At 44.3% G+C, this 27053-nt stretch overlaps 1 protein-coding gene across 30 annotated transcripts in view; it reads right to left on the bottom strand.

Annotated features, from left to right (window-relative positions):
- Nucleotides 1–27053, bottom strand: part of LRRFIP1 (LRR binding FLII interacting protein 1) — a 149198-nt gene that overhangs the window by 56240 nt on the left and 65905 nt on the right. For all 30 annotated transcript variants that reach the window (XM_069733370.1, XM_069733374.1, XM_069733380.1 and 27 more), the window contains one exon: nt 3620–3706. In XM_069733370.1, coding sequence (XP_069589471.1) covers nt 3620–3706 — 87 coding nt within the window. The remainder of the gene's footprint in view (nt 1–3619; nt 3707–27053) is intronic.

The following is a 27053-nucleotide window of genomic DNA, read 5'->3' as shown; positions in this document are numbered from 1 at the left end:
CTGCGACGTATCAACAGACAACCCTGGTACAACAACACCACTAAAAGCTCCGGCAAATGTCCGGGGTTGCAGAGCGGCATTAGAAGAAAACAAATTCGCAAGACGACTTCACTGCATTCTAGCAGGCAACATTCACTTTCAAATCTGCTCTCACCTCTGCTAAACAGGCATACTTCACTACCCTCATATCTTCCCTAACATTTAACTCCCTCCTCCACCTCCCACTGCCCCCTCCAACCTCCCTCATCTCTGCTGAGGACTTTGCCACACACTTTAAAAAGAAGATCGACCAAACAAGGCAAGTCTTCATTGTTCAACCACCACAACCCCTTTGTATAACAGACCAATGCCCAAACCCCATAACATCCCTATCCAACATCACTGAAGGGGAGCTTAATTGTCTCCTCTCTACATCGCACCTCATCACCTGTGCGCTAGACCCCATCCCATCCCACCTCCCCCCCAAGCTCACAGTCACTCTTATCCCATCCCTAACCCACCTCTTCAACCGATCACTAACTTCTGGCACCTTCCCTTCTGCTTTCAAATATGCCACAATCACGCCTATCCTTAAAAAGCCAACCCTCGATCCAACTGCTATGCCCAGCTATCGCCCAATATCGCTGCTCCCATTCGCTTCCAAACTCCTGGAGCAGCATGTCCACTCTGAATTTCCTCCCACCTGTCATCTAACTCGCTCTTTGACAATCTACAATCTGGTTTCTGTTCCCATCGCTCAACTGAGACAGCCTTGAGCACAATTACAACGACCAACTTACAGCCAAAGCTAACGGACAATAGTCTATACTCCACCGCCTAGACCTGACCTCTGCTTTCGACACAGTCAACCACTGCCTCTTACTACAGATCCTCTCCTCTTTTGGCATCAAAGACCTCGCCCTATCCTGGATCTCCTCATACCTTTCCAACTGCACATTCGGCGTCTCCCACTCCCACACTACCTCCTCATCCCACCCTCTCTCTGTTGGAGTCCCCCAAGGCTCTGTTCTAGGGACCCTTATTCTTCTCAATCTATACACTTGGCCTGGGACAACTCAAAGTCCCATGGATTCCAGTACCACGTTTATGCTGATGACACTCAGATGTACCTCTCTGGCCCAGACATCATCTCTCTGCTGTCCAGAATCCCAGAGTATATCAGCCATATCCTCCTTCTCCTCTCGCTTCCTCAAACTCAATGTGGACAAATCTGAACTCATCATTTTTCCTCCATCCCATAGATCTTCCTTACCTGACTTATCTATCGCAATTAACGACATCATGCTTTGCCCCATACCGGAAGTCCGCTATCTCGGAGTAACCTTTGACTCTGCCCTGTCCTTCGAACCGGACATCCAAGCTCTTTCCACCTCCTGTCGCTTCCAGCTCAAAAATATCTCCAGAATCCGTCCTTTCCTCAATCGTCAATCTACTAAAATGCTTGTGCATGCCCTCATCATCTCCCGCCTCGACTACTGCAACATCCTTTTCTGTGGCCTCCCTGCTAACACCCTTGCACCTCTCCAGTCCATCCTTAACTCTGCTGCCCTCTTTATACTGTCCTCTGATTACTTAGCAAAATCCTGCTGCCAGATTCCCTTTAATACATTTATGAGCATTCGGCAAAAAACATTGCTACTTCTGTATCTGTAAAGAAGATCCACTGAAATTGCCTGCTACCGTTACTCTTAGTAGGGCATAACAGAAACAATGTAAAACTTTTCCTTCTTTCCTTTTAATGCCTTATTCCACAACTTAGCTGTAAAGTTGCACTGATGATCCATGAATAGGATATTACGACATGGGTGCCTATAATTACCTGCAGTCCACACCCAGAGTGTGCAAGAGCCAATTATTTTTGGATAGCATTGGGATCTACATTGTGTAAAACTAAATATAGAGTAATGTTTTTCTAGAATTGATCAGCTCCTCTCCTGGGATAATCTTGCATCTGGCAGCTCTGTTTTCCTATGGACTTGTATTAGGGCGTCAGAAGATAATGCCAGGGAAGGACGCTCTCCGATGGTTATTGTTGCATGTGTCATAGTGTTGTGCCCTTTTGGCATCTCTTTGCTTCATTTGCTACAGAATAATTAGGACTTTGAAAAGTGCAGCACTTCATTCTTTCCAGTAACCAGTCAAGGAACTTGGCGTCTGCCAATGCCATCTTTTGATCTGCCATATGGATTTGTCTTAAGTCTCGGGTCCAGTAGCTGAGAACGATGTGCACTGCAGATTACATACATTATGGTTTTATACACGGTGCCCTCACTTCAGTATTAAGCACCTGAAAGAATTTCGTGTTGATTTATACCAGTCACCACATTTTATTTTATACTTAATGTCACTTAAAAACCTTCTCCCTTGCCCTTTTTCTTAAGTGTTTCTGGTAGACTGTATAGAGGTGGAGGACTACTTCAGAAGAAACAGGTGAGCATAAAGCAGACACATTCCAGTATTTGCAATCAACTTCAGGAAGAAGCACTGCAATATCTAGAGAAGCATGACACTTAGAAAGTTCAAGAGGATTTTAACACTGCTGTAATAATAAGAAGACGTACAGACAGTCCTAGACATTAAAGACTCTTAGTGCATGGGAAATGGCACAAAAACATGGCCGAGAGACAGAAACAGAGAAAGAGATAGAGAGAGTGAAAGAAAGTGAGAAAGACAGATAGACAGAGAGATGTTACAAATTAATTTCATGGCAAAACTGATCCAATGAGAAATCATGGGATATGTTCTCACAATGGCGAGATATAACAAGGGGATCAATGAGAAGAGGGCCTAAGTGGTCCCGTCGACATTTCCAGACAAAGCCTTTAGATGGTTGGTGAATCATAAACGCTACAGGTTCCCATGGTTGGGATTGACCACTATGACCATGGGCAGCTAGAGAGGGTGACAACTATAGAGTAAGACATTATAATCAATGAGGAATAAACTATTTGGAATTCCATGAGCCACAGAAATCATTGCAAACTTCTTGAGCAATGAAGGAAAATGTGTGACATTTCCTCGAATAGGAGATCTCCAACGGCCAAATGAGAGTCCTGCCCGCCCACCACTATTTGCAGTGGCTTCCTCAAAACATGTACACTTAAGTTGGCCGAGAAGTAGGAGGAGGATGAACCATCAACATGACAACTCACAACGTATCATCTTACGCAGGGGGATATTTATTGGCTATGCTCAAATCCAACATTGCAGCTGCCCCATAGTTAGCTGCGCCACCCAAACTTATTACATGCAGTTGGACATATAATGGTGTACTTTTTGTGTGGATATGCCACTATATCATTATCAATAACATATTTAGCCTAATTTCAGAAAAATCAGAACTGACAATGCACAACAACGGGAACTTTGCAAACGGACCACTGATATGGACAAAATGTATACTCAAATGTACATATAAGACAGTAATGTCTGCAGCTAGCATGGAACCTTTCATTACGTGAATAGCAATGTTCATGGCGTCATTATGGTATCTTTGAAGACTGACCGCATACACTATTCCATAACATTACAGTAGAATACAGTCGGTTTACTTTGCAGTTACTTATAATCCTTATTGCCTACAGCCGCATCATGGATTTATAATCTGATATATCGTTACCTCTTTCTGCTGCCTCTCCAATTCCTTCATACGAATCTCTCGGGCTTCAGCTCGCGCCGCTCGCTTGGCCGCCAACCGTGCCTCTGCCTGTCAAATTGGGAACATAAGAAAACTTAGTACATTTCCTACACAATAGCTTTCATTCAGTTTCCATGGAAGATTATACGGTAAATCATTTTTATGTGAAACACAAAAAGATACATAACAGTAATTAGTCTACTGTCCATTTTGATTCTCCTAGAATTGGTTTTCGTGTCCTGCAGTTATTATATAGCCAGTGTCTCATAACTGTACATAAGGGAGATATAACAAGCACAAAACACTATAATGTCTAAATCAAGATAAAGAGAGAATATTACCTACAAAATCTATCATAAGCTATAAGAAATATCCCGGCTTGTGTTTAGAGGTAATCAGCTGATATCTTGTGAGAAGGCCAGCTTTATACTGGGACGGCTTCTGTATTTCACAAGAATGAGATGGTCCAGATGCCATAAGATTTATTCATACTTGCCATTTTTATGCCTTTTTTTATTTGCTACAACTGACATTAAGTATAAAACATAATTACAGTCTTAAAAAAAAAAAAAAAAAAAAGTAGCAAAACTGGAACCAAATTGCAAAATGGCATGTGTGAATACAATTTTGGATTTAATTCTCCAACAAAACAATAACAAAACACTTAGAACTTGAAAAAGGACACTGATTGCTCGGATATAAAAAAAAAAAAAGTCTGATTTTCATCCACAAAACACACACGATATTTCATTTTACACATCAGCGGTTAATAAAATTTACAAGATTAAAAATAGTTCCCTGGAATGCACCTCCCACCTGTTTGGTTTCCTTCTATCTCCGCACCCCTTGTCTTCGATTGACAGCTCTGGCTTCATAGATCCAGAGAAGGGTGGAGATGGACGGAAACCAAGCAGGTGGGAAGGTATATATATATATATCTACTATATAAAGCTGAATGTGTGTATGTGTGTGTGTGTGTGTGTGTATGTCCGGGATTGGCATCTGCACCGTCGCAGCTACAGCCACAAAATTTTGCACAGTCACACGTCTGGACCCCGAGAGCGTCATAGGCTATATTGTGAGGCGAAATTTTAACCCCGCACGTTCCAATTCACCAAACAATTTTGCCCCTATCTACATAATGGGGAAAAAGTGAAAGGAAAAGTGTTGGAAGCGTCGCAGCTACAGCAACAAAATTTTGCACAGTCACACGTCTGGACCCTGAGAGCGTCATAGGCTATGTTGTGAGGTGAAATTTTAACCCCGCGCTTTCCAATTCACCAAACTATTTTGCCCCTATCTACATAATGGGGAAAAATGAAAGGAAAAGTGTAGGAGGCAAATTGACAGCTGCCAGATGTGAACAAGGGGGACTTAAAGAGTGAGAGCGATGGCGCCAAAGAGTATATACCGTACAGTTGCTAAGGTGAGGCCTCGACATGGGATACTCACCACACACGGGGATATGAACACACACAAAATGCGCCACACACTACCACGTGCTTGAACACATATTACCCTCAGCACACATTTCACCACAAATACACCAACCTCGCCACATAAAAGTCAAAACACAAAAGTCGCCACTCAAAACTCGCCACGCGCAGAACTCGCTACATGCAAAAACTAGGCTCTTGCAAAACTCGCCACAAGTGCAAAATTCTCCTCATGAAAAACTCGCCACACGCAAAACTTGCACACGCGGAAAAATTGCCACATGCATAAAAGTTGCAACACATGCAAAAGTTGCTTCACACAAAACTTGCACATACTCAAAAGGCACCACACATAATACTCGCAACGCGCAAAACTCGCCATGCGCAAAACTTGCTGCACACAACTTGCTACACTAACCTGTCACATGTAACTCGACACACAAAAAGTTGCTACACGCATGTTGCTACACAAAACTCATCTCACAAAAGTCGCTACATGCATGTCGCCACACGCAACTCAACACACACAACTTGACAAACGAAACTCGCCCTAAAACACACACAAGTCTGGTATTATCCTTCAAAAATTAAAATCTGATTAATAAGCAGACAAACTACAACAATTGCACCATATAGGAAATACGGCAGCTGTCAGTCACATGACCTGTCTATTATGTGTATGTGTAAGCTAATATATACTGCCAGGGGGAGGGCTTCCTGTTGGCTGGGGATTTATCAGGCTGCCAATTTAGCTTACAAATACTGAGGTAAAAATACTGAGCAAATAACGTGTGAACGAGGTCTAATACAGGAGGAGATGACACACAGGTATATAATATATACAGGGGAGATGACACACAGATATATACTATATACAGGAGAGATGACACACAGGTATATACTATATAGAGGAGGAGATGACATATAGGTACATATATATACAGGAGGAGATGACATACAGGTATATACTATATACAGGAGGAGATGACATACAGGTATATGCTATATATAGAAGATGACATGCAGGTATATACTATATGCAGGAGGAGATGACACTCAGATATATACTATATACAGGGGAGATGACACACAGGTATATACTATATACAGGAGATGACATACAGGTATATGATATATATAGAAGATGACATGCAGGTATATAGTATATACAGGGGAGATGACACAGCAGGTATATACTATATACAGGGGAGATGACATACAGGTATATACTATATACAGGAGAGGACATACAGATGTATACTATATATAAGGGAGATGACAAACATGTATATACTGAGGTGATGAGGTGAAAATGAGAGGTGTGAGGGAGAAAATGAGAGATGTGAGGGGGAAAATGAAAGATGTGATTGGGAAAATGAGAGGCGTGATGGGAAAATAAGAGAAGTGAGGTGCTACAACTAACCACAGATATTTACTATGCCCAGGCAACGCCGGGCTCTTCAGCTAGTTATATATATATATATATATATATATATATATATATATATATATATATATATATATATAGAGAGAGAGAGAGAGAGAGAGAGAGAGAGAGAGAGAGAGAGAGAGAGAGAGAGAGAGAGAGAGAGAGAGAGAGAGAGAGAGAGAGAGAGAGAGAGAGAGAGAGAGAGAGAGAGAGAGAGAGAGAGAAAAAATTGGACCAGCATCAAATTACTACCTTACAAGGCATGCAGAGCTCTTCCGATCAGCAATCCAATGGTCAAAAAGTAATAAACTCAAAAAAAAAGGAAAAGCAGCACAAAATAATTGAAAAAAAGTGGACTTTAATGCCTGAACGGCATGGCAGCGTTTCGGATGAGTTATCCTTTGGCTTGACAAAGGATATAATAATAATAATAATAATTTTTATTTATATAGCGCCAACATATTCCGCAGCGCTTTACAAATTATAGAGGGGACTTGTACAGACAATAGACATTACAGCATAACAGAAATCACAGTTCAAAACAGATACCAGGAGGAATGAGGGCCCTGCTCGCAAGCTTACAAACTATGGGGAAAAGGGGAGACACGAGAGGTGGATGGTAACAATTGCTTTAGTTATTCGGACCAGCTATAGTGTAAGGCTCAGGTGTTCATGTAAAGCTGCATGAACCAGTATGTAGCAGTACAGACACAGAGGGCTAATACTGCATAAAGTGTATGAGAACATGATGCGAGGAACCTTTTTTTTTTTTTTTTTTTTTTTTTAATTATAAATAGGCCACACAGGGATCGTTAGGTTAATGCATTGAGGCGGTAGGCCAGTCTGAACAAATGAGTTTTTAGGGCACGCTTAAAACTGTGGGGATTGGGGATTAATCGTATTAACCTAGGTAGTGCATTCCAAAGAATCGGCGCAGCATGTGTAAAGTCTTGGAGACGGGAGTGGGAGGTTCTGATTATTGAGGATGCTAACCTGAGGTCATTAGCGGAGCGGAGGGCACGGGTAGGGTGGTAGACTGATACCAGGGAGGAGATGTAGGGTGGTGCTGAGCCATGGAGTGCTTTGTGGATGAGGGTAGTAGTTTTGTACTGGATTCTGGAGTGGATGGGTAGCCAGTGTAATGACTGGCACAGGGTAGAGGCATCGGTGTAACGGTTGGTGAGGAATATGATCCTGGCTGCAGCATTCAGGACAGATTGGAGCGGGGAGAGTTTTGCAAGAGGGAGGCCGATTAGTAGAGAGTTACAATAGTCCAGACGAGAATGAATAAGTGAAACAGTCAGAGTTTTTGCAGAGTCGAAAGTAAGAAAAGGGCGAATTCTAGAAATGTTTTTGAGATGCAGGTAAGAAGAGCGAGCCAGTGATCGGATGTAGGGGGTGAATGAAAGGTCAGAATCAAGGATGACCCCAAGGCAGCGGGCATGTTGCTTTGGAGTAATGGTGGAACCGCATACGGAGATGGCAATGTCAGGCAAAGGTAGGTTAGTAGAGGGAGAGAACACGAGGAGTTCAGTTTTTGACAGGTTTAGTTTCAGATAGAGAGAGGACATGATGTTAGAGACAGCGGTAAGACAATCACTGGTGTTTTCTAAAAAGGTCGGTGTGATATCAGGAGAAGAAGTGTATAATTGGGTGTCGTCAGCATAGAGATGGTACTGGAAACCAAATCTACTGATTGTTTGTCCAATAGGGGCAGTATACAACGAGAAGAGTAGGCGGCCTAGGACTGATCCTTGAGGAACCCCAACAGTAAGGGGAAGGTGAGAGGAGGAGGAACCAGCAAAACATACAGTGAAGGATCGGTCAGAGAGATAGGAGGAGAACCAGGAGAGAACGGTGTCCTTGAGGCCGATGGAGCGGAGCATAGTGAGGAGGAGCTGATGATCCACAGTGTCGAATGCTGCAGAGAGATCCAAGAGAATTAGCATGGAGTAGTGACCATTAGATTTAGCTGTTAGTAGGTCATTAGAGACTTTAGTGAGGGCAGTTTCAGTAGAGTGTAAAGAGCGGAAGCCAGATTGAAGAGGGTCGAGAAGAGAGTTATCTGAGAGATAGCGGGTAAGACGGGAGTGGACCAGGCGTTCGAGGAGTTTAGAGATGAAGGGAAGATTAGAGACAGGTCTATAATTAGCGGCACAGTTTTGATCGAGGGATGGTTTTTTAAGGATAACACATCCGAAACGTTGCCACGCCGTTCAGGCATTAAAGTCCACTTTTTTTCAATTATTTTGTGCTGCTTTTCCCTTTTTTTGAGTATATATATATATAAATATATATTAATGTTTGTCTACATCATGGTGCACAGAGTGCCTGTTCTTGGTTTAAACAGTAATTCTTCACTTAATGCACCCATATAAAACTGGATGCTATACTGTTTGCCTCTTGGCTTACATTTCTTTCCACACCTATAGACTTGAATAGGCAAGTCTCATCTGAGAAATACAGAAGTGACTAGAGCACGCTGCAATTTATTTCACGCAGAAAAACCAGTAATCTGAACAACATTAGTCTGCGCCCTGCCTGTGTGAGATCACTATTTTTTTTAACTATTTTTTTTCTTTTTTGTTTATTTTTTTTATTTTTTATTTTTTTATAAACACACAGTCAGGGTAAGTGCCCACGATTAGTAAATGCTGCGGGTTGGACACTGCGTACTTGAGCAGCGTGGAACCCGCAGCGGCCAGATGTTACAGCATAGTGGATGGGGTTTCAAGAAGTCCCATGCCCACAGACACCTACGGATCACCTGAGGAGATGAACATGCGGCGCGTCTCTCCAGACCGAAGCATGGCAATTTCTTTTGTGGAGACCCTAGTCTCCGCAAGAGAAAATTCACCAACAAAAGCCTGTGTGCAAATGAGGAGTAGACGCATGTCCAGTAGTGTACAAGCTGCCTGCTAATATAACAGTGTAAAGAACCCCACATATCCCAGGACTACGCTCTAATAACCAGTCTCCCCAGAAGAGAGTTTAAAGGGAACCTGTCACCCCCAAAATCGAAGGTGAGCTTAGCCCACCTGCATCAGGGGCTTTTCTACAGAATTCTGTAATGCTGTAGATAAGCCCCCGATGTATCCTGAAAGATGAGAAAAAGAGGTTAGATTATACTCACCCAGGGGCGGTACCACTGCAGTCCGGTCCGATGGGCGTCGCGGTCCGGTCCGGGGCCTCCCATCTTCTTACGATGACGTCCTCTTCTTGTATTCACGCTCCGGCTCCGGCGTACTTTGTCTGCCCTGTTGAGGGCAGAGCAAAAGTACTGCAGTGCGCAGATGCCGGGCCTCTCTGACCCTTCCCGGCGCCTGCGCACTGCAGTACTTTGCTCTGCCCTCAACAGGGCAGACAAAGTACGCCGGAGCCGCAGCATGAAGACAAGAAGAGGACGTCATCGTAAGAAGATGGGAGGCCACGGACCGGACCGTGACACCCATCGGATCGCACCGCCCGCGTGACTAGAATCTAACCTCTTTTTCTCATCTTTCAGGTTACATCGGGGGCTTATCTACAGCATTACAGAATGCTGTAAATAAGCCCCTGATGCTGGTGGGCTTAGCTCACCATTCAATTTTGGGGGTGACAGGTGCCCTTTAAATCAGATCGGTCTTCAGATTTCACATTAAAAACTTACATACATTTCCAAATCAATCCCTTAGACCTGATGAGGATGATGTACTTACTTTGAAATACACGTCAGAATAGATATTCAATCCTGATATTGACCAGTTCATGAAACCAGCTAAAGACAGAAGAGTCCAAGGGTATCTAGTCTGTGCCCAGACTAAGGCCTGGGCTGCACTGCAACTTTATGTAGTTCTTACTTATTTTATCTATGTAGCTAAAGTCCAAAGCAATAGAATAGTATGAGATTGGGAGCTACCGTTTAGTAGTTAAAATCAATCATTTGTGCTATAAAAAGTCCGTGTGTCTCCGGTCTACCGACTGAAGCTTGTACTGAGCATTGTGAGTTTTATTTTTATAAAAAAAAGTTTACAGCCATTCTGACAAGGATTTTCCGAGTAAGCACACAAGTCTCATCAGGCTCAAGACATTCAATTAGTAATCTATACAGGTTGTAATAGGAAATCTGGTAGCAAAGTTTATCAAGAATCTGTCCCGATGAACGAACAGAGAATAGCAGAGACATAACACACAATTATAGACATTTACAGGGAGGCCCCGGCTTCTCACGTCACTCAAGAAATTTATGGCGCTGTTTGCTTTGTTATCGGTATTACATCCTAAAGAGTTTTCCACATTATACATGAAAGTTATTTTTTTACATTCATGCAACGACATCTTTATGAATGAGAAGTATATATATGAATATTGTGGAGGAAATTGGACCAGTAAGTTTACAATCATGGATTCCTAGTGCCAAACCCATTATTATTATTATTATTATTATTATACTGATCTGTGGATGCTTTTTGGATTATTGTAGTTGTCTGTGAACCAAGTATCGTTCTACCACAAAGGCAGCAAACTAAACCTGACATACGGCACATACTTGATAACTCTCGGATAATACCCCTTTAATAGCATTGTACATTTTATGTTTTTTTATTTTTTATTTTTTAAATATAGTGCAATTGATTCCTAAATGCGAAGTTAAAGAGAATCCGTCACCAAGTTTTTGCTATCTCATCTGTAGGAAAAGAGACCCTGAATCCAGCAATGTATCACTTAGACTACTGGTAGACGGGGCACTGTCGGTATGGACACCCATCACACCAGCATGAGCGTTTGCAGCAATCTGAGCTACAGTAGCTCTTCTGTGCAATCACACCAGACGGGATAGCCTTGGTTTCCCACATGATTGAGCCTTGGGCACCCATGACCTTGTGAAAACCACTTTCACGTGATAATATTTGGCATCAGTATTTGTACCCAAAAACCAAAACCGTATCTAAAATACAGAGAGGTGCAAATATTTCCATTTTCTGTGTGTAGGTTGAGGTCCGGTAGATGGCTCATTGCTGCCATGTGAAGGTGTGAACGTCTACCATACTCTGCCTAGTATGTTCCTATCAAAAACCTCTCAGGGCACATGGCGTGACATTAAAACCCTGCTGTTCTGTTGGTCAAAAATGACCGACTTTGAACTTCAATATTCTTTAAAATATTCAAGATGCGGCTCTGAAACCCGTGGCCGACCGACCCATCCTCATTTAAGTCAATCAACCACAAGTTTCAGAACCGCATCTTGAACACCCCAAAAAATACCAAAGTTCAAAATAGGTCTCCCCAGACCGAACAGAACAGCAGGGTTAAAGGTAGTTATAAATGCAGTACTACAAACTGTAAGACCTGTATGTAAATCACCAATACTAAAGTTTTCAGTAACTATGATAATACTCAGAAATGTAACATGAAAGGATTTATTAATTGCAATACAAAATCATGTCTTCTGTAATTTTGATTGCACTGCATGCAATAAAGCAGGGGTGTCAAACTGCATTCCTCGAGGGCTGCAAACAGGTCATGTTTTCAGGATTTCCTTGCACTGCACAGGTGATAATTTAATCACCTACACACATAATGAGTTGGTGATTAAATTATCACCTGTGCAGTACAAGGAAATCCTGAAAACATGACCTGTTTGCAGCCCTCGAGGAATGCAGTTTGACACCCCTGCAATAAAGCATATGTGGGATGCACATCGAGAAAATTAAAAATTCGCATCGCTGAACATTTACCGTAAATGATATTAGCAATGCTGCGAGCGCCAATACTAGTCACAACATTTCCTCAGTGGCCAAACACTTCATATATCAACACTCACGTATTGTCTCCTCTCAGGTAAGCGGATTGGAACGGGTTAATAAACCCTTGCGGAGTGGCGCTTACTGACTCGTGAAGCCTATTGGATTTATAATTTGGGCACCAGGTTTCTAAATGGGCTAAACAGATGCAATGAAATGGTTTCACTATTAACAGCAGCTTGTGATTATATGTTGTCGGTATTTTAATTGCACTTATATGGTGTTTTGTTATATGTTTATTTAGTGATTTTGGTTTTATGCCTATTTTTCATGAACACCTCCTTCAGGACCTTACATACCCTGTGGCATGTTTCAGGTGATTGATCGGCTCTGGATACCCATAATATATGTGTGGGTCCTGGGGATAGTAGCTTTGCTAAAGATCGCTTTTTGCGATCGAAACGCGTCCCTCTTTGTCCCAGTGTGTACTATAGTGCGGTTTAGGAGCATGTCATGTTTTAAAGTGTCTGAATACATTTGAAGAATTTGATCCAAAGGAGCTGGAACATCAAATTTTTCTTTTCCTATATGCATTTACGTCTCATCAGGACGGAGTTCCCTGCACCTTGAAGCATCGCTGAGCTGGCTTTTTCTTTCCTTTTTAGCAAAAACGGATACCTGCGTTTTTTGATGTGTTTTTGCACTTGCCCATTGATTCCAATGGGTGGAATAATTGCTGAAAGAAGTGACATGCTGCAGTCTGCAAAAACAACAGTTTTCTATATCAGTAAGGAAAAAAAAAACAATGTATGCGCAGGAGATTTCTGAAATCTAAGACTTTGCTGGTAGGATAAAACGCAGCTTAAAATTTATATGAAAAAGCGCAATGTGAGAACATTGCCTAAGGCCCCTTTAACACATTCGTTTTTCGCCGTCAGGCGCAATCTGGCGAATTTTGAAAAAAAAAACGGATCTGTTTTTTTCCCATAGACTTGTATTAGCACTGGATTGTGCCGGATAGACTTACGTTTCGTCCGTTTTTTGCCGGATCCGGCGGCCGGACAAAACGGACAGAGGAACGTTTTTTGCATCCGGCGAAAATGCGGACAGTGCCTGATCTGGCGCCATCCGGCTTTTCCTATAATCAAAGTCTATGGCGCCGGATCCGTTACATGCAGGAATCTGGCTACGGATTCTGGTTTTTACACCGAGCATGCCCGATTTTTAGAATTTTCCATTCTGGGGTCTCTCTCGCTCTCACAGGAAGTCCAAACTCTATCCGCGGATTAAAGAAAAAAAAAAGTCAGATCCAGAAAATTACTAGATATCCTGTAGATGCTACTACACGTCTCCTTACAAAACAGTAAAAAGAACATTTGACAGTGAAACTTACAAAAATTTAAGTGATCTGATCACTTGACACAATCACGTTGCACATGAGCCTTTTCATATATACTCAGAACAATCCGTTATCTGGGTGGTCCTGACATTACAAGGTCTTTTATTTGTTGTGATAATTTTTTTATGCATAAAATCATTCCTCTGTATGATTACACCGATAAGTACTGCCATAATGTTTCTGTGCTGGCTATATGTACTTTTTAACAAAGGCATAGTTGGGCTAGCTAGTAGTATTACTAGTCTGTTCTGGTATTCTGTTATACTTATAACCGGAAATCCCTCGGTGGAATGCCTAATACATATTGGTAACTACAATCTGAGTTTCGGCAAATAAACAATTGTTTGGAACCTGTGATTTATAGTGATTGACTGTATAACAGTCAACGTTAATGGAACACAATATAGCTGTAATAATAAGGCTTCTTGCACACTAGCGTCGGAATCTCCCCGTCGCAATGCGTCGGGGAGAGATTCCGACGCTAGCGTTTGCTGCATTGCACAATGGGTGCAGCAGATGCATTTTTCCGGCGCATCCGCTGCCCCATTGTAAGGTGCGGGGAGGTGGGGGCGGAGTTCCGGCCGCGCATGCGCGGTTGGAAAAAGCGGTCCGTCAGGAGAAAAAAGACGTTACATGTAGCGTTTTTTTCTCCCGACGGTCCACAAAAGCACGACGCATCCGTCGCTCGACGGATGCGATGTGTGGCAATCCGTCGCAAATGCGTCGTCAATGCAAGTCTATGAGGAAAAAACGCATCCTGCAAGCACTTTTGCAGGATGCGTTTTTTCTGCAAAACGACGCATTGTGACGGATTGCAGAAAACGCTAGTGTGAAAGTAGCCTAAGGTGTTAGCCAAGTAACTGACCTCTCAATAGTGATGTCTGCCAGAATGTAATCACCTGCTTTTTTCAATGGCTTTCTCAGCTCTTCTTTTCAACACGCATGAAGGTAAGAGGAGCTGAAAAAGTTTTATCTTTGTAGTGCTTACTATTTAGATGTTGCATAAAAAGGAAGTAGCTACAAGATCCAGGAAGTGCAATAGGTTTGCGATGGGTTAGAACTTTACCAAGACCTGGCCATTTGTAAGCTTTATTAAAGAAGCATTACAGTTTCAGTAAATAGAGGATGCACGTTTTCTTGAATTAATACTGTCCTTCAATTTTCTGCTTATGCAAACAAGAACATCAGTCGGCTATGCTCATAGTTCCACTTGTGAATACAGTTAAACCCAATAATCTGATTCCAAAGTGCCAAAAACTCTGGTACCTTCGCCAGTAGGTAGATTGATAATTGACATCAGATTAAATCTATACCTTATTTGTAATTCTTGCTTCTATCCCAAAGTAATCCCTTATTCAATGTTATGCCAATAAGGCACAAGTGCGGAGCGCTTGGCAATGTAATTACTGATTCCCTTCCTCTTTCATTCTTTCCCAGCTCATCCCCGTAAGAAGCTTCCTGACAGGTCATTCTTGTCTGAAAGATTTTTCTCCGGTCCAAAATCTCACGCAGGCTCCATCATTCCTGGATGCTGTTCCTGCACTGTTAAAAGGGTTGTCTGGTCTTAAGCCACAAGTTTGCAGTTACTATATTTGACTCCAGACTTGTGAATTCTCTCATCGCGCTCAGTCCACGCTGTGTGGATCCTCAGTGCCGGATCAAGCAGTATGATGTCCCTACAAAGCCCCACCTACACAATATGAGGTCCACACAAAGCCACCCTCACAATATAATGTCCCCACAGAGCCACCCTCAGCCCCCATGTTGAAATGTTATGTCTTCACACAGCCCCCACCCACATAGTATGATGCACCTACACAGTATGATGTCCCCATGTAGTATGTCCCAACAAAGCTCCCTTGCAATATGTTGTCCCCCACATCTCACCCAGCATGACCTTGCACAACTGCCCATACAGTATGATGTTCCCAAACAGCCTCCTGCGTAGTATGATGTCTTCACACAGCCTCCTGCGCAGTATGATGTCCCCGCACAGCTCACGCAGGATGTCCCCATGCAGTATGATGTCCTCACACAGCCCCCCGTGACCTATGATGTCCCTTCACAGCCCCTGTGAAGTGGTGGCCCCGGAAAGCACATATCGTGTAGTGGTGGCCCCAGAAAGCACATATCGTGTAGTGGTGGCCCGGAAAGCACACATCGTGTAGTGGTGGCCCCGGAAAGCACATATCATGTAGTGGTGGCCCCGGAAAGCACATATCGTGTAGTGGTGGCCCCGGAAAGCACATATCATGTAGTGGTGGCCCCGGAAAGCACATATCGTGTAGTGGTGGCCCCGGAAAGCACATATCGTGTAGTGGTGGCCCCGGAAAGCACATATCGTGTAGTGGTGGCCCCGGAAAGCACATATCGTGTAGTGGTGGCCCCGGAAAGCACATATCGTGTAGTGGTGGCCCCGGGAAGCACATATCGTGTAGTGGTGGCCCCGGAAAGCACATATCGTGTAGTGGTGGCCCCAGAAAGCACATATCGTGTAGTGGTGGCCCTGGAAAGCACATATCGTGTAGTGGTGGCCCCGGAAAGCACATATCGTGTAGTGGTGGCCCCAGAAAGCATATATGTAGTGGTGGCCCCGGAAAGCACATATCGTGTAGTGGTGGCCCCGGAAAGCACATATCGTGTAGTGGTGGCCCCGGAAAGCACATTTCGTGTAGTGGTGGCCCCGGGAAGCACATATCGTGTAGTGGTGGCCCCGGAAAGCACATATCGTGTAGTGGTGGCCCCAGAAAGCACATATCGTGTAGTGGTGGCCCTGGAAAGCACATATCGTGTAGTGGTGGCCCCGGAAAGCACATATCGTGTAGTGGTGGCCACAGAAAGCATATATGTAGTGGTGGCCCTGGAAAGCACATATCGTGTAGTGATGCCCCCGGAAAGCACATATCGTGTAGTGGTGGCCCCGGAAAGCACATATCGTGTAGTGGTGGCCCCGGAAAGCACATATCGTGTAGTGGTGGCCACGGAAAGCACATGTCGTGTAGTGATGGCCCCGGAAAGCACATGTCGTGCAATGATGGCCCCGGAAAGCACATGTCGTGTAGTGGCAGCCCCGGAAAGCACGTCGTGCAGTGATGGCCCCGGAAAGCACATGTCGTGCAGTGATGGCCCTGGAAAGCACATGTCATGTACTCACTGATTTTAACCCCTTCTAGACCCAGCATGTTTTCACCTTTCTGACCCTGCCAATTTTTACACTTCTGACTACTGTCATTTTATGAGGTAATAACTCTGGAATGCTTCAATGGATCCCACTGATTCTGTGACTGTTTTCTCGAGACATATTGTACTTTATGATAGCAGTAAAATTTACGATATGACTTGCGGTTTTTGTAAAAAAAAAAAAAAATGGAAATTTGGCTTAAATTTTGAAAATTTCGCAATTTTCCAACTTTTAATTTTTATGCCCTTAAATCAGAGCCATATTGCACAAAATACCGTATTTTCCGCTTTGTAAGACGCACTTTATTTCCCCCAAATTTGGGGGGGAAATGTGGGTGCGTCTAACAAAGCGGATATACCGCTTACCATTACAGGCTGGGAGGAGGGGGTGTCCGCCGCCGCTACCGCCTGCCGCCGCTGTCGTCCGCCGCCACTGCCGGGGTTGTCCGCTGCTGCCCCGGGTGATGCTGAAGGCTCCGGTGCTGCGGGGGGCTCTGGCGACATATTGTGAAAGACCAGAGCCCCCCGGCAGTTCTTCCATGCGTTCCAGTATGACTAATTCCGGGAAAATGGCCGCCGGAATCTCGGGAGATGAGATTTCAGCGCTGAGATCTCATCTCTCGAGATTCCGGCGGCCATTTTCCCGGAGTTAGTTCCAGTATGACTGACTCCGGGAAAATGGCCGCCGGAATCTCGGGAGATGAGATTTCAGCGCTGAGATCTCATCTCTCGAGATTCCGGCGGCCATTTTCCCGGAATTAGTCATACTGGAACGCATGGAAGAACTGCCGGGGGGCTCTGGTCTTTCACAAAATGTCGCCAGAGCCCCCCGCAGCACCGGAGACAGCCCTACAGCACAGGAGCCCCCTGCAGACCCCTCATCCCAGCCTGCAGCAAAGGAGCCCCCTGCAGACCCCTCATCCCAGCCTGCAGCAAAGGAGCCCCCTGCAGACCCCTCATCCCAGGCTGCAGCACAGGAGCCCCCCTGCAGCACAGGAGCCCCCTGCAGACCCCCTCATCCCAGCCTGCAGCAATGCTCCACTCCTGCCTCCGGCAACGAGCCTGGGACCCTGATCCACCACAACCACAACCCCTGGTAAGTAATAAGACGCATGGATTATAAGACGCCCCACCAATTTATTAAAAAATAGTTTTTTCCTATTTTTCTCCTCAAAATTTGGGGTGCGTCTTATAATCCGGAGCGTCTTACAAAGCGAAAAATACGGTAGTTAATAAATAACATTTCCCACATGTCTGCTTTACATCAGCCCAATTTTGGAACCAAAACATTTATTTGGTCAGGAAGTTATAAGGGTTAAAAGTTGACCAGCAATTTCTCATTTTTACAACAAAATTTCTTTCATAGATATTATAGTTAAGAATAGATCTCTCTAAAAGGTTAAACTGAGAAGGAAGATGTGCGCCGGGGGACGCCCCTGATGACTCGTAGAACAACCCATAGGAAGGAAGACAACTAAATTAACATACATATTTTACTAACACAGGAAACCTCGGAATAACTCCGGCTACCCCTAACAGTAAGCATAATGGGAAGGGATAAGCTTCATTTCTGCAGTAACCATATTGTATGTAAGCAAGACTATTCCTTAAATAGTAGTACATATATTGCAAGTCCTTCAGCTTTCCTCTTCTGTCCAACAATCAGAATTCTTTTCAACTATTCAGTTATAAGTATTTCTGCAAAAGTTGTGTATACTAGGTTCATTAATGAGCCACCTAGGAGAGGCGAGCTTCCAAGAGTGGACAATCTGGGTCGCGGTACCTAAGCTACCCCAGGTGAGCGGGCCAGGTGAGTCCTACCACTATATAGGGATCCCTAGGGGCAGACCCAGGGGAGTTGGATACCGCGACAGCTGGTACCAAGAGGGGCGGCTCAAAGAGAAGCAGAGGGACAAAATAGGTAGGAGCTTGTGGGCCAGCCGTAGCTGGAAAACAGGGGAAACGGAACCTAGGAGCCGAGAGGGTACAGGGAGTTCAGGAGGTAGAAGCCGAGGCAACAGGGTAAAGGACTGTAAGAAGGACAGGGAAAACTGAACAAGGACCAGGAGATGAGGAACCACCAGGACAGGACAGGAGCATGGAATCCAAGACAGGAGCAGGGACTGCTTGGAGATCAAACAGGAAAAGGGAACTTCAGAAATAGTGGGAAGATACCCACAGAAACGGCCAAACCAAGCGTGCACAGAAGCACACACAATAATCAGGCGCCTCCATTGGGGGAGGGCGGCCTGATATAGCCAATGGCAGCATCTGATTGGAACAGCAGTTTTTCCGGGTCAGATGCTGTCAGTTAAGGAACCGGCAGAGCGCGCGGCCACGGCCTAAGGTGCATGCGCAGATTCGCCGCCGGTCGTGAGCCTGATAGCGCAGGAGAGACGCTGGGACCCACGAGAATCAGAACGCCGAGACGCCAGACCGGTAAGTATTGGGGGGCAGGGCGAGAGCAGCGGCAGCAGGCATGACAATTAATAAGCAAAGTAAAACCACTCCCTCTTCATAAGGCTGTGTGGATCGTAGGCTCGGAGAGGTGACGTATATAGAAAACAACAAAACAAAAGTTTCCAGCTGTAACTTTCCACAAAAGCTGGGTAAGACTAGGTGCCCACTCCATTCCTGCACTTAACTGAAGATATAGGTCAGTGTATACTTTACCATATACCTCCAGGAAGAAAAGGTTATGTTAGCCACAATCTGGCTAGTATACATCTTAAAAAGCACTCCCACCAAACTGTTTCCTAAACCTTCATCTTCTGGGTAACATGGCAGCTATTTTGACTTGTCAGCTCACACTGAGCTCTGAATTATGAAAGTTTTACGTCAAGAAAGTGGAGTACAAGCTTTGAAAAGTCACAAAATTTGGACGCAAATTAGAGTGGTGCCAAAAATGTGCAACTTTCAGGTGCCGCATGTTCGTCTCCGCGGTTGTCGGTGCACGGTGAGATTTCTTGGAATCTCATCCACTATGCTGTAACATCTGGCCGCAGCAGTTCCCGATTGTGGGCACATACACAGCATTTTCACACCAGTTTTTCCCAGCTCCATCAATCTGAGCGCATGACGAGCTGTGGTTTTCTATACGCCAGAAATCTCACTACAGTACCTAACTGGAGTAATATTTCTGGCGTAGCACACGGAGGCACATGTCACTTGTCCGACGCCACCTCATCAATAAAAAAAAGATAAAAATCAACAGTTTTGATGCATCAGGAACTGTGTGTGAGCCAAAAATTATTTTTTACACTGTAGTCTATGGAGCCTCGCTCTGACACTCTATAGACTTACATTGTAAAGCGACTTCCGTCTTACGCATAGACCCCAGTGTGAGCCGACACGTGACGTAGGAGAGGACCAAAGTGGCATTGCACACCAGAGAAAACGGTGATAGCCGACTATATTACCACAATTACACTACATTTACACTGGTTTAGGCAATACGAAGTTTGGTGGGAGGGATTCTTTAACACCATTATATAAACATTATTTAAAGGAGGTCGTCCCCTTTCACCTGTTTGTTTTTCATATGTGTAATATATCAAATCAATCATTACTCACCCTCCCCAGGTCCAGTGCTACCTGTTGTTACTGTTTGTGCAATGTCTACCAGAGTTGGACGTCTGAACTCAGTGACTGAGAACTTAAATTTTCTGATTTGAGATTAATCTTAAATATTACCCTGGTAGAATAGAAAGGCTGGGCCCTGAGCTGTACACACAACTCCAAATCACGCCAAGATCTTGTTTAGAAACATTTGGAGATTATTTTCACACATAATCCAAACACTATTAATCCAGTTTCTAGAGACTGGTACTGTCCGCTCTGATGGTGAACAGATACACATTCAGACAACTGCATCTTCTCACCAAAACTGACAGGGGCACCATACACTGCTGTCTCAGCACCCGCTTTCCTCATATGTACAGGCTACGGCTATTCACAGTAACATCCTATAAGGTCTAGTCCAAGATGGAAAACGCACAGTTCATGGAGAGGCTTTACTGTTGCCACAAGCAGGAACCATTGCACCATGGTAGAATTCCTCAGAATTGTATCATACCCTTAATGGGCGAAGTTTACATCAATATTTAAAGGGAACCTGTCACCCCGTTTTTTGAGATTGAGCTATAAATACTGTTAAATAGGGCCTGCGCTGTGCGTTACTATAGTGTATGTAGTGTACCCTGATTCCCCATGTATACTGAGAAATACATTACCAAAGTCGCCGTTTTCGCCTGTCAATCAGGCTGGTCTGGTCAGGTGGGCGTGTTCACAGCGCTCTTTTCTTCCCCAGCTTTCCGTTGGTGGCGTAGTGGTGTGCGCATGTCCAGAGTTCCGACTTCCCTGCGCCCACGTGAAGACACAGCGCGCGATCTGCGCTGTAATCCCTTGCATCAGTGGGGGCGGCCATCTTCCTGGGGCCGCGCGTGCGCAGATGGAGTGCTCTGCTGCACGGGGCTTCAGGAAAATGGCCGCGGGATGCCGCGCGTGCGCATTAGAGATCGCGGCGGCCATTTTCCCAAAGCCGAGATGCAAACTCGGCTTTGGGAAAATGGCCGCCGCGATCTCTAATGCGCACGCGCGGCATCCCGCGGCCATTTTCCTGAAGCCCCGTGCAGCAGAGCACTCCATCTGCGCACGCGCGGCCCCAGGAAGATGGCCGCCCCCACCGATGCAAGGGATTACAGCGCAGATCGCGCGCTGTGTCTTCACGTGGGCGCATGGAAGTCGGAACTCTGGACATGCGCACACCACTACGCCACCAACGGAAAGCTGGGGAAGAAAAGAGCGCTGTGAACACGCCCACCTGACCAGACCAGCCTGATTGACAGGCGAAAACGGCGACTTTGGTAATGTATTTCTCAGCATACATGGGGAATCAGGGTACACTACATACACTATAGTAACGCACAGCGCAGGCCCTATTTAACAGTATTTATAGCTCAATCTCAAAAAACGGGGTGACAGGTTCCCTTTAACTGTAAACATCACTAAAAAAAAAAGTGGAACAATATAACAAAACCTTTAGAAAGTCCCTATCCCAACAATGGAGCGTTTCTGAGTATACAGCGTTTCCATCCTGTAGGGTGTACAGTATTATTGGTAGGTATGCCACAATATGTGCCCCTGCAGCCCTTACAGGTAATATGTCACATGAAAGCTATGACCAACATGATACAAGCACATTTCATAGATTCGGTGGAAACGGTCACAGCTGTGCGACATCCATCATATTCAGAAAAAAAAGAAAGGTCAGACAACTGAGGAGATAGAAAAGTTCCAACTGATTTGACTTGTATAAGTAGTAGCACTAGCCAGGCCACGTGGCGTCCACCTCTCCACCAAAAATACAAAGGAGGAATGGCTCCGCACAAGTAACAAGAGTTGCACATGGCATACCAAGCATTGGCTTTAGATTAGAAGCAATAAATCCCATCCCAAGTCCAAGACATCACAAGGAACGTGGAGAAACCTGCAGGTAGAAACGCACTTTTTTTTTTTAGTTTAATTTAACTGATGCCTATGTAAGTGCATGCAAGCAGCTGGCGGTTCTTGTACTCGTCCACTGCAAGCGCACAGTTACATACAGACAGGAGTGGCCTGATAATTTCAGCACTCATCTGCTCTTAGCCTAGGGGCTCCATCAGACGAGCGTATACGGCGTGTGTAAAAATCACACAACTCACTGACCAATGTTATTCAACAGAGCTGTTTGGATGACACTATCCTCTCCCATATTTCAGATGAAACTCGCCTATTCAAGTGTATGGACTCACAAAGAAACCCAGATGTTGACCTGGACATAAACTGAGGCCGCCACATAGACATAGACGGAATACAGATGGAAACTGGACAATTTTTCAGTCTCTCTAACTCTGATCCCAGGCTAAAGCTACATTCACTCGTTATCCTCGCGGACAAAAGATCCCGCTCTTCTGAACTTACTCTAAGCTCTCATTCAGACATCTCTTTTATTTTTGTACATTAAAGGGAACCTGTCACCCCCAAAATCGAAGGTGAGCTAAGCCCACCGGCATCAGGGGCTTATCTACAGCATTCTGTAAGGCCGGCGTCACACTTGCGAGTTTTACGAGCCAGGGAGCTTTCTAGGTAATTTCCCACGATCTATGAACAGCCAGCAGAGGGCGCCTCACCGCAAATGAAGCTAAATATAGATCATTGATCTATTTTTAGACTCATTCCCCGGGGTTTTGCAGCAAGGAGCAGCCTGCATTAGCACAGCTCCTTGCTGCAAAATGTTTTAACCCCTTCAGAAGGATTTACATCGTTGGACGTTACAGATCTGCGGAGGGTAAGTATATTGTTGGTTTATTAGGTTTTTTTACTCACAGAACGAGGGTCTTCAGTGACTGGATTGGGCGTTGAATAAAATACTGCAACACCCATTGTTTTTATTTCATTAAAATAATTTTAAATAATGTGTTTGTGTTTTATTTAACCCTTCACTACAATTGGATTAATAATGGATAGGTGTCATAATTGACGCCTCTCCATTATTAATTAGGCTTAATGTCACCTTACAATAGCAAGGTGGCATTAACCCTTCATTACCCCATATCCCACCGCTACACGGGAATGGGAAGAGAGTGGCCAAGTGCCAGAATAGGCGCATCTTCCAGATGTGCCTTTTCTGGGGTGGCTGGGGGCAGATATTTTTAGCCAGGGGGGGGCCAATAACCGTGGACCCTCTCCAGGCTATTAATATCTGCCCTCAGTCACTGGCTTTACTACTCTGGCGGAGAAAATTGCGCGGGAGCCCACGCCAATTTTTTCCGCCATTTAACCCTTTATTTTAAGAGCTAGAACGGCCAAATTTTGCAGATACACACTACTGACATTAGTAGTGTGGAATCTGCAAAAAAAATGGAGAGAAGACATGGTTTACTGTATGTAAACCATGTCTCAAATCATGTCGGGTTTTAGGAAGGAGAAAGAAAAAGCCGGTAATTGAATTACCGGCTTTCAAGCTGTATAGCGCTGGAATAAATATTAATATATATACATATATGTGTCTCACTGACATATATATATATATATATATATATATATACCTATTCTATGTGTACACATTTATTCTACCTATTCTACTGTAAGCTGTCAGTGTGATTTTACTGTACACCGCACTGAATTACCGGCTTTTCTCTCTAATATATGTGTCTACTGACATATATATATATATATATATATATATATATATATATACCGTATATATATATATATATATATATATATATATATATATATATATATATATATATATATATATATATAGACAGTATATATATATTTTCTTTTCTTTTTGGGACACATGGATCACTTCTATAGCGGTATGTTGGTTTTGCTAGCCTGCGAGAAAACCACGCAGTACGGATGCCATACGGATTACATACGGAGGATGCCATGCGCAAAAAACGCTGACACACCCTGCCTACGGAGGAGCTACGGACCACTTTTTTCGGGACTTTTCAGCGTATTACGGCCGTAATATACGGACCGTATTGTTTTACGCTGTGTGTGACGCCGGCCTAATGCTGTAGATAAGCCCCCAATGTAACCTGAAAGATGAGAAAAAGAGGTTAGATTATACTCGCCCAGGGGCGGTCCCGGTACGATGGGCGTCACGGTCCTCTTCTTGTCTTCAGGCTGCGGCTCAGGCGTACTTTGTCTGTCCTGTTGAGAGCTGAGCAAAGTACTGCAGTGCACAGACACTGGGCCTCTCTGACTTTTCCCTTTTTCACAGCAGTACTTTGCTCTGTCCTCAACAGGGCAGACAAAGTACGCCTGCGCCGGAGCCGCAGCGTGAAGACAAGAAGAGGACGTCATCGTAAGAAGATGGGAGGCGCCGGACCGTGACACCCATCGTAACGGGACCGCCCCTTGTGCAGTATAATCTAACCTCTTTTTCTCATCTTTCAGGATACATCGGGGGTTTATCATTCCAGAATGCTGTAGATAAGCCCCTGATGCCGGTGGGCTTAGCTCACCTTCGATTTTGGGGGTGACAAGTACCCTTTAAATAAAAGTTCAGATATTCATCAGTGTTTTGAATCAGATTTTCATCTGTGTAACAATTTTCAGTGTTTCATTAGTGATTTTTGTCTATGCCCAAAAAAATTTGCAAATTTTTCCTACCATTGTGTGAACAGGCTCAGACTTTCGTAAACATTTTATCTATGAATGAGGCCTAAATCGTGCACTAATTTGTCTCTTCATTGGCGGGTCACGGGCAGCTGAGGGGTAGATACAAATGTAACCGGTCTAGACTCTGATTAATGAGCTAAACAATATGGGCTCCTGAGTAACATGCTTTATATGTGCCGATACAGAGTGGAAAATAAATGATAAAAGTTGCCGCTCTTCTGAACTTACTCTAAGCTCTCATTCAGACATCTCTTTTATTCTTGTAAACCCGGGCTTTCACGCCGACAGCGGTGGACACCGCGTCAGGACCCGGCCACTCTCAGCTCACAGCTGCGCTATATCTATTTAAGCGGACCACCATTAAGTGATAACCCACGGATCTATCACACATACTGAGGTTATTCTCAATCATCCTTCAGTACGTAACTGACGAAGGCCACACTAGGCCGAAACGTTTTTTCGTACTACGGAATAAAAAACCTCAAGTTTAATTCAAGTTGAGTGCCGGGTTCTTTATATCTATATGCACATGGTTTGGGAACCTACCCGTGCACCCTAGTAGCTGTGCTCACGTCTTTTGACTCACAGTCCATGTACTGTCATTGTTTAACATTGCAAAGGATAGGAGAAGCTTTGTCATCTATTTATTTATATAGCCATCCATGAAAAACACTGATCACTCATGGTGAAAACTGACACATGGACCGTACACTGGGGCAAAACACTAATGACACGGGCACCATGTTTCTCACGTACTTGCTTAAACATGGAGGTGTGAATGAGGTCTTACATAAATGTTCGTGGGGTACAAGGTGACTTATTCGCCAGCACTGTATGTAGAATGTTACCAGATTTGGGGAGAACATATGAGGCAGGACAGGTTTGTGATGCTTGGGTGGATTCAGCTCACGTATAATTGCCCAGACTGGATACAATAGTACTGACCTATTCTGAGAGCAGAACTAGTTCTACTTGTCTGGCTGTCACTCCTGTACGGTAAAAGGATTGGTTATGTGCATGTGGGACCTCGCCGCTCCATTCACATTCATCCCGCGAGAAGAGAAATCAGGACTCCCATTCTAGTGATTGTGTGGGGTCCTAATGCAAAGACCATCAATGATCAGACGTTGTGTACAGATGATACATGTGTTTCATGGGACAAGTGAACATCTGTCGTGACAAAAAAAATCTCATTTCCTGAGATAGCTGTACTTGTGTATCAGCTTCCAGGGATCTTGTGGGGAAACTGAAAATTCAAGGTTTTTTCCCGCTACCTCATTAAAGAGGTTGTCCACTACTTGTGCACTGATGGCCTAAGCTTAGGATAGATCATCAACGTCTAATTGGCCGGGATCTGACATCCGGCACCCACTGCTATTGGTGGTGGCCACAAGCTGGAAATATCCACTAGCCGAGCTGTTTCTTTTACTTGTAGTGGCCGACGCAAGGCACTGAACATCCGCCTCCTATTGACTTGAATAGGAGGCGGATGTACAGTACCCGACCCCAGACACTACAAGTAGACAGAGCAGCTCAGCAAGTGAGATCCTCTGGCTGGCGGCCACCTCCACTGATAACAGCCGGTTGGGGGTTCTGGGGGTCAGATCCCAGCCAATCAGACATCGAAGATCTATCCTAAGGATTGGCCATTAATGTAAAAGTAGTGGGCAACCTCTTTAATATTCATCTTTTCTCTCTACATATAATACCACGTAATGGAAACCTAGTATAGACAGAAAACCAGACAAAACATGTAACTACACAGACAATTGTTAAAAACCTGCATGAACCTGACTGACAACTATTATGACGGAGGACAAGCTGCTTCCTTTAGTGGATATATTTTAGCGATGATCAAAAAGAATACAGAATGTTACTTATACATTAGCTTATAGTTATTATAAAAGTAATAAAAGCCACGTCGGGATTCTGCAGTGATTCAGTCATTTTATAGAAGCTAAAACGAAATAGTTCTGCCAACAGTACTCCACCCAGCCGGCTACAGCGAGAGACGCTTTATACACGCGTGCCGTCAACCGTAACTCAGGCTACACAGCTACATACAGCAAAA

Source organism: Ranitomeya imitator, chromosome 7 (assembly GCF_032444005.1).
Source record: "Ranitomeya imitator isolate aRanImi1 chromosome 7, aRanImi1.pri, whole genome shotgun sequence".
NCBI lineage: Eukaryota > Metazoa > Chordata > Amphibia > Anura > Dendrobatidae > Ranitomeya > Ranitomeya imitator.
The sequence above is the reverse complement of the archived record's forward strand: the minus strand, read 5'-3'. Positions and strand labels throughout refer to the sequence as shown.